At 43.2% G+C, this 9,486-nt stretch overlaps 1 protein-coding gene across 10 annotated transcripts in view; it reads left to right on the forward strand.

Moving 5' to 3' along the window:
• Nucleotides 1-9,486, forward strand: part of slit1a (slit homolog 1a (Drosophila)) — a 416,057-nt gene that overhangs the window by 41,697 nt on the left and 364,874 nt on the right. For all 10 annotated transcript variants that reach the window (XM_061910189.1, XM_061910190.1, XM_061910191.1 and 7 more), the window contains exon 2: nucleotides 4,825-4,896. In XM_061910189.1, coding sequence (XP_061766173.1) covers nucleotides 4,825-4,896 — 72 coding nt within the window. The remainder of the gene's footprint in view (nucleotides 1-4,824; nucleotides 4,897-9,486) is intronic.

Genomic DNA, 9,486 nt, shown 5'->3' on the forward strand with positions numbered 1-9,486 from the left:
CCCCCCCCCCCACCAGGGCACCTTCGTCCCCCATACCCCCGGATATTTTTTCAGTCTTTTTCATTGTGGTTCTTATCACACGCCTGCAGTAGCACACAAAAAAATGGTATCATCAATCAATCAATGTTTACTTATATAGCCCTAAATCACTAGTGTCTCAAAGGGCTGCACAGACCACCACGACATCCTCGGTAGGCCCACATAAGGGCAAGGAAAACTCACACCCAGTGTGACATCGGTGACAATAATGACTATGAGAACCTTGGAGAGGAGGAAAGCAATGGATGTCGAGCGGGTCTAACATGATACTGTGAAAGTTCAATCCATAATGGATCCAACACAGTCGCAAGAGTCCAGTCCAAAGCAGATCCAACACAGCAGCGAGAGTCCCGTTCACAGCGGAGCCAGCAGGAAACCATCCCAAGCGGAGGCGGATCAGCATCGCAGAGATGTCCCCAGCCGATACACAGGCGAGCAGTACATGGCCACCGGATCGGACCGGACCCCCTCCACAAGGGAGAGTGGGACATAGAAGAAAAAGAAAAGAAACGGCAGATCAACTGGTCTAAAAAGGGAGTCTATTTAAAGGCTAGAGTATACAAATGAGTTTTAAGGTGAGACTTAAATTATTACTGCATTTTTACTTGCTTTTGTTGAAATGTCACGTGAATACCAACTAACCCTTTCTTGGATCAGTCCCCTTTTAATTGAAGGTTATTATGGTCACCAAAGTTTCTCCCCGGCTCTTTTCGCAACGACGGTCAGCTCCACTACTCCCATTATATCCGCAACACTTAGTTTGTTGGCTTTCTGGCCCTTCTCAAATCCCCTCCGCTGGCTCCCACTAATCCCCGACAACGGTGGAAGGACATGGCCCAAAACGGGGTGCGGTTGCGAGTGTCGGTTGGCAGTTCCGAGAATAAGGAAAAAAGGCGTCTCAAATGTCTTACACTAACATTGCAACTTCTAGAATTAGGAACAGGGAAAAAATAAAGTGATATCCAACAAAAAAGCCGGTTCTTACAAATGTTAGTAAGGATTCAATGATCTTTATCGTCACTGGTTGATGTGACATAACAGTATGTGTGAGGCATAGATACTTTACGAGTTTTTTTTCTTCTTTTTTGTGTACTTACAGTGGGGCAAAAAAGTATTTAGTCAGCCACCGATTGTGCAAGTTCTCCCACTTAAAATGATGACAGAGGTCTGTAATGTTCATCATAGGTACACTTCAACTGTGAGAGACAGAATGTTCAAAAACAATCACATTGCAGGAATTTTAAAGAATTTATTAGTAAATAATGGTGGAAAATAAGTATTTGGTCAACCATTCAAAGCTCTCACTGATGGAAGGCGGTTTTGGCTCAAAATCTCACGATACATGGCCCCATTCATTCTTTCCTTAACACGGATCAATCGTCCTGTCCCCTTAGCAGAAAAACAGCCCCAAAGCATGATGTTTCCACCCCCATGCTTCACAGTAGGTCTGGTGTTCTTGGGATCCAACTCAGTATTCTTCTTCCTCCAAACACGACGTGTTGAGATTATACCAAAAAGTTGTATTTTGGTTTCGTCTGACCACATGACATTCTCCCAATCCTCTGCTGTATCATCCATGTATCCATGTTAGTCGATCCACGCCATGTTAGTTTAACGGTACATTGCGCTCTGGGGAAGTTTACAAAATGAGTTTGAGAAAAGGAGCGCTTCATTTGCTCACCCTAAACAACCTACAGCAGTGGTTCTCAACCTTTTTTCAGTGATGTACCCCCTGTGAACATTTTTTTTTTATTCAAGTACCCCCTAAACTGAGCAAAGCATTTTTGGTTGAAAAAAATAGATGAAGTAAATTACAGCACTATGTAATGAAAGGCATTGAACGAAACTAAAAATGAACTGGCTACAAAGTAAACAAAAACAGAATGCTGGACGACAGCAAAGACTTACAGCGTGTGGAGCAGACGGCGTCCACAAAGTACATGACATGACAATAAACACCAAAATACGAGCGCAAGACAAAAACTAAAACACTTTACACAGGAAAACACGAAAAAATTCAAGATAAGTCTCGGTATGATGTGACAGGTGGTGACAGCACACCTACTTTGAGACAAGAGCTATAGTGATGCATGCTTGGTTATGGTTTGAATTCATATCCAACAATTGCGACAACGACTTTTTTACTGTCAACTGAGTTTCGTTTTTTAACGATTTCTGCTGGTGGTGTGCCTCCGGATTTTTTTCAACGCGAAAAATGTGCCTTGGCTCAAAAAAGGTTAAAAAACACTGCTGTAGAGCAGTGGTTCTCAACCTTTTTTTCAGTGATGTACCCCCTGTGAATATTTTTTTTAATTCAAGTACCCCCTAATCAGAGCAAAGCATTTTTGGTTGAAAAAAAAAGAGATAAAGAAGTAAAATACAGCACTATGTCATCAGTTTCTGATTCATTAAATTGTATAACAGTGCAAAATATTGCTCATTTGTAGTGGTCTTTCTTGAAATAGTTGTAAAAAACAAACAAAAAAAACTAAAAACTTGTTGAAAAATAAACAATCCATCCATCCATCCATCATCTTCCGCTTATCCGAGGTCGGGTCGCGGGGGCAACAGCCTAAGCAGGGAAACCCAGACTTCCCTCTCCCCAGCCACTTCGTCTAGCTCTTCCCGGGGGATCCCGAGGCGTTCCCAGGCCAGCCGGGAGACATAGTCTTCCCAACGTGTCCTGGGTCTTCCCCGTGGCCTCCTACCAGTTGGACGTGCCCTAAACACCTCCCTAGGGAGGCGTTCGGGTGGCATCCTGACCAGATGCCCGAACCACCTCATCTGGCTCCTCTCGATGTGAAGGAGCAGCGGCTTTACTTTGAGTTCCTTCCGGATGGCAGAGCTTCTCACCCTATCTCTAAGGGAGAGACCCGCCACACGGCGGAGGAAACTCATTTCGGCCGCTTGTACCCGTGATCTTATCCTTTCGGTCATGACCCAAAGCTCATGACCATAGGTGAGGATGGGAACGTAGATCGACCGGTAAATTGAGAGCTTTGCCTTCCGGCTCAGCTCCTTCTTCACCACAACGGACCGGTACAACGTCCGCATTACTGAAGACGCCGCACCGATCCGCCTGTCGATCTCACGATCCACTCTTCCCCCACTCGTGAACAAGACTCCTAGGTACTTGAACTCCTCCACTTGGGGCAGGGTCTCCTCCCCAACCCGGAGATGGCACTCCACCCTTTTCCGGGCGAGAACCATGGACTCGGACTTGGAGGTGCTGATTCTCATTCCGGTCGCTTCACACTCGGCTGCGAACCGATCCAGCGAGAGCTGAAGATCACGGTCAGATGAAGCCATCAGGACCACATCATCTGCAAAAAGCAGAGACCTAATCCTGCGGTCACCAAACCGGAACCCCTCAACGCCTTGACTGCGCCTAGAAATTCTGTCCATAAAAGTTATGAACAGAATCGGTGACAAAGGACAGCCTTGGCGGAGTCCAACCCTCACTGGAAATGTGTCCGACTTACTGCCGGCAATGCGGACCAAGCTCTGGCACTGATCATACAGGGAACGGACCGCCACAATAAGACAGTCCGATACCCCATACTCTCTGAGCACTCCCCACAGGACTTCCCGAGGGACACGGTCGAATGCCTTCTCCAAGTCCACAAAGCACATGTAGACTGGTTGGGCAAACTCCCATGCACCCTCAAGAACCCTGCCGAGAGTATAGAGCTGGTCCACAGTTCCACGACCAGGACGAAAACCACACTGTTCCTCCTGAATCCGAGGTTCGACTATCCGACGTAGCCTCCTCTCCAGTACACCTGAATAAACCTTACCGGGAAGGCTGAGGAGTGTGATCCCACGATAGTTGGAACACACCCTCCGGTCCCCCTTCTTAAAGAGAGGAACCACCACCCCGGTCTGCCAAACAAGTGATTCAATTATGAAGATTTCTACACATAGAAGTAATCATCAACTTAAAGTGCCCTCTTTGGGGATTGTAATAGAGATCCATCTGGATTCATCATTTATTTTCAAAAAAATAAATCTTTAACATCAATATTTATGGAACATGTCCACAAAAAATCTGTCTGTCAACACTGAATATTTCATTGATGTATTTTTTTTCCCTCACAGTTTATGAACTTGCATTCATATTTTGTTGAAGTATTATTCAATAAATATATTTATAAAGGATTTTTGAATTGTTGCTATTTCTAGAATATTTAAAAAAAATATTTCACGTACCCCTTGGCATACCTTCAAGTACCCCCAGGGGTACACGTACCCCCATTTGAGAACCACTGACCCACAGTATAGGTAATCTCGCCTCTTTGAAGCGCATTTTTGTTGTTGTTTTTTTAACGGGTCATCAGGGCTGTTTTTTTATGTTATCAGATTTACTGGTGTGCTGTCATAATTCCTCATATTGTCACAATATTTATCTGTACAACATACTCGATGAGAGAAGTTAAATCATTTTTTTCCCCCATAAAGTCAATTTCTGGATTATACAACCTCCAAGATGTTTGACTTTATGGGATAAAATTTTGGCATTTTCAGCAGCGTTGTAAACCAAACATTCATGTTCCTGGAAAAAGGTCTACTAGTGATTTTGATATCTTTATTTTTTTGTACAATTCCCTACTAAATGTTGTCAAATCTAAAAATCAAATGCTTTTCATGTGCTCCATTTATTACAGCCTTTAAAGAACTATATGTAAATGCTTTTATTTGTATTATTTTCCAAAGCTCCAGAAACATTACACTAAGGATGAATATAATATTGATAAGTGTTTTTTTTGTGTGTTTTTTTTTTTGCAGGGAACTGAATGGCAATAATCTCACACGCATCACCAAGAGTGACTTTGCTGGGCTGAAATACATCAGAGTTCTGTAAGTTCCTCATTTGCTTTTTAAAAATTGCATTCCTTCACATTGAGAGCTGTGTCGACGTTTTCTTGGGTCACCACACGTTTTTGGATTGGTTTATCTAATAAAATCCTTATTAGCTGTTGCAATAGCAGCTGCTATTCTGTAACATTTCAGAAATGTGTTTATATAGTGCAAGTCAAAAGTTTGGACAGCCCTTTTCTATTCAAATTGCTTTCTATTTAAATTCTAGATTGTCACTGAAGGCATCAAAACTATGTGTACTTAACACAAAAAGGTGAAATAACAGAAAACATGTTTTATATTCTAGTTTCTTCAAAATAGCCACCCTTTGCTCTGATTACTGCTTTGCACACTCTTGGCATTCTCTAGGTGAGCTTCAAGAGGTAGTCACCTGAAATGGTTTTCACTTCCTATGTGTGATTTAAAGCTCATCAAGAGAATGCCAAGAGTGTGCAAAGCAGTAATCAGAGCAAAGGGAGGCTATTTTGAAGAAACTATAACATTAAACGTGCTTTTAGTTATTTCACCTTTTTTTGTTAAGTACATTCATAGTTTTGATGCCTTCAGTGACAATCTACAATGTAAATAGTCATGAAAATAAAGAAAACGCATTGAATGAGGTGTGTCCAAACTTTTGACCTGTACTGTATGTCTAAAGGAAATAATTCATACATGACAAATAACACCACATTCAAAATGAAACAACAGCTCCACATTAATAACATACAATTATTAAGATAGTGTAGGATCACACAATAGCCATAAAAATAAAGTTTTGTTTGCAAAACAAAAGGTTTATTTGCACAGAATCCAGTTGAAAAACAAAAATAGACTTAAAATGAAATAATTCTTCTTCTTCTGTAAATATATAAAGTCTTAATCTTTTTTCAAAAAGTTGATTAACGTGGACCCTGACTTAAACAAGTTGAAAAACTTATTGGGGTGTTACCATTTAGTGGTCAATTGTACGGAATATGTACTGTACTGTGCAATCTACTAATAAAAGTATCAATCAATCAAAAGTTACCCTTTTCCCACGATCAAATATGAGGAATTCATTTCCATGCGACCATTGTTATATACTGCAATGTTTTCTGCATTAAAGTATTGTGACACAGAGGTATTAAAAGGCGATTTTCTGTTCACTGACACGTGGAATGTTAATGAGTTTCTCTGAAAAATGACAGTTTGCTGTAAAACAGTGTTATTAAACCATAGAGAGATTAGAGGGCGGCCAAAAATATGTTTCTGAGCTGCGGTCAGTATGGGCCACAGTTGTGATACACTCAGTTGCAACACACTTTTCCACCACTTGTGGCAGTAATGAGAAAAAAAAAACAAAAGAAAAAGAAGAAGTCTGGAGCTAAAGTCATACAGAAGTTCCTTCAGCGCAAAAATGATAACTAAAGTGGTGAAGCTGTATTTTCATTTGCACTTAATCTTATTTATATTATTTATTAATTTGGTTGATTTAATAATTACTGTAGCACAACATAAATGTATGTATGTAGTTTTTGGCAGTTATTTATGAGTCCCTTCTTATGCAGTATATTTGATTAGTACTTATTTTTCTAATCAGCCTGACAAATGCCTCTGGTTTACAGTATGTCTAAAATAAATTATAATCTATGTGATTAACACATGGTTTCAAACTGTAAACTATAAGTAGGTTACATATACTTCCATCCATCCATTTCCTACCGCTTATTCCCTTTTGGGGTCGCTGGCGCCTATCTCAGCTACAATCGGGCGGAAGGCGGGGTACACCCTGGACAAGTCGCCACCTCATCGCAGGGCCAACACAGATAGACAGACAACATTCACACACTAGGGCCAATTTAGTGTTGCCAATCAACCTATCCCCAGGTGCATGTCTTTGGAAGTGGGAGGAAGCCGGAGTACCCGGAGGGAACCCACGCAGTCACGGGGAGAACATGCAAACTCCACACAGAAAGATCCCGAGTCTGGATTTGAACCCAGGACTGCAGGACCTTCGTATTGTGAGGCAGACGCACTAACCCCTCTGCCACCGTGAAGTCGTTGCATATACTTGTTGAACACAATTAAAATCAATAGTAAGATTACTGATTCAGTGTTGACCCGGGCCCCTCTTCAGTGGAAAAATTGGGACCCGAGGTCAGAAAGTTTAAGAACCCCTGCAGTAAAGTACGGTTAGTTGGGAGAGTTCAGCAGCCTAACAGCCTGGTGGTGAAAGCTGTTGGTGAGTCTGGTGGTGCGAGAGCAGAAGCTCTTGTATCTTCTTCCAGAGGGAAGAAGGCTGAGCAGACCAGAAAAGAGACGGCAGATCAACTGGTCTAAAAATTCTATGTGAGATTGTTACCATTCAGTTGCCTAGTGATGAAAATCAATTTTGCATAGTAATTTTTTCTGTGGGTCATGGGGTTTAGTGAAGTGAAGTATATTTATATAGCGCTTTTTCTCTAGTGACTCAAAGCGCTTTACAAAGTGAAACCCAATATCTATTTTTTTTTTTACATATAAACCAGTGTGGGTGGCACTGGGAGTAGATGGGTAAAGAGTCTTGCCCAAGGACACAACGGCAGTGACTAGGATGGCGGAAGCGGGAATCTATTTCTTTTCTTTTTATATTTATATAGCGCTTTTCTCTAGTGACTCAAAGTGCTTTACATAGTGAAACCCAATATCTAAGTTACATTTAAACCAGTGTGGGTGGCACTGGGAGCAGATGGGTAAAGAGTCTTGCCCAAGGACACAACGGCAGTGACTAGGTTGGCGGAAGCGGGAATCTATTTCTTTTCTTTTTATATTTATATAGCGCTTTTCTCTAGTGACTCAAAGCGCTTTACATAGTGAAACCCAATATCTAAGTTACATTTAAACCAGTGTGGGTGGCACTGGGAGCAGATGGGTAAAGAGTCTTGCCCAAGGACACAACGGCAGTGACTAGGTTGGCGGAAGCGGGAATCGAACCTGCAACCCTCAAGTTGCTGGCACGGCCGCTCTACCAACTGAGCTATACCGCCCCCAGAGTTCAGGTTGTTCCGGGGAGGGGGATTTCAAAGTCCTGACAGCCTGTTGGATCGGGCTGAGGATTGAGGGGTCGGGGGGGGGGGGGGGGGGAGGGGAGTTCAGCAGCCTAACAGCCTGGTGGTGAAAGCTGTTGGTGAGTCTGGTGGTGCGAGAGCAGAAGCTCTTGTATCTTCTTCCAGAGGGAAGGAGGCTGAACAGACCAGAAAAGAGACGGCAGATCAACTGGTCTAAAAGTTGCGTGTGAGATTGTTACCATTCAATTGCCTAGTGATGAAAATCAATTTTGCATAGTCATTTTTTCTGTGGGTCATGGGGTTTAGTGAAGTGAAGTATATTTATATAGCGCTTTTTCTCTAGTGACTCAAAGCGCTTTACAAAGTGAAACCCAATATCTATTTTTTTTTTACATATAAACCAGTGTGGGTGGCACTGGGAGCAGGTGGGTAAAGTGTCTTGCCCAAGGACACAACGGCAGTGACTAGGTTGGCGGAAGCGGGAATCTATTTCTTTTCTTTTTATATTTATATAGCGCTTTTCTCTAGTGACTCAAAGCGCTTTACATAGTGAAACCCAATATCTAAGTTACATTTAAACCAGTGTGGGTGGCCCTGGGAGTAGATCAATCAATCAATCAATCAATGTTTACTTATATAGCCCTAAATCACTAGTGTCTCAAAGGGCTGCACAAACCACTACGACATCCTCGGTAGGCCCACATAAGGGCAAGGAAAACTCACACCCAGTGGGACGTCGGTGACAATAATGACTATGAGAACCTTGGAGAGGAGGAAAGCAATGGATGTCGAGCGGATCTAACATGATACTGTGAAAGTTCAATCCACAATGGATACAACACAGTCGCGAGAGTCCAGTCCAAAGAGGATCCAAAACACAGCAGCGAGAGTCCCGTTCACAGCGGAGCCAGCAGGAAACCATCCCAAGCGTAGGCGGACCAGCAGCGCAGAGATGTCCCCAGCCGATACACAGGCAAGCAGTACATGGCCACCGGATCGGACCGGACCCCCTCCACACGGGAGAGTGGGACATAGAAGAAAAAGAAAAGAAACGGCAGATCAACTGGTCTAAAAAGGGAGTCTATTTAAAGGCTAGAGTATACAAATGAGTTTTAAGGTGAGACTTAAATGCTTCTACTGAGGTGGCATCTCGAACTGTTACCGGGATGGGTAAAGAGTCTTGCCCAAGGACACAACGGCAGTGACTAGGTTGGCGGAAGCGGGAATCGAACCTGCAACCCTCAAGTTGCTGGCACGGCCGCTCTACCAACTGAGCTATACCGCCCCCAGAGTTCAGGTTGTTCCGGGGAGGTGGATTTCAAAGTCCTGACAGCCTGTTGGATCGGGCTGAGGATTGAGGGGTCGGGGGGGGGGGGGGGGGAGGAGAGTTCAGCAGCCTAACAGCCTGGTGGTGAAAGCTGTTGGTGAGTCTGGTGGTGCGAGAGCAGAAGCTCTTGTATCTTCTTCCAGAGGGAAGGAGGCTGAGCAGACCAGAAAAGAGACGGCAGATCAACTGGTCTAAAAGTTGCGTGTGAGATTGTTACCATTCAATTACCTAGTGATG

The sequence above is a fragment of the Nerophis ophidion genome, linkage group LG09, assembly GCF_033978795.1.
Source record: "Nerophis ophidion isolate RoL-2023_Sa linkage group LG09, RoL_Noph_v1.0, whole genome shotgun sequence".
NCBI lineage: Eukaryota > Metazoa > Chordata > Actinopteri > Syngnathiformes > Syngnathidae > Nerophis > Nerophis ophidion.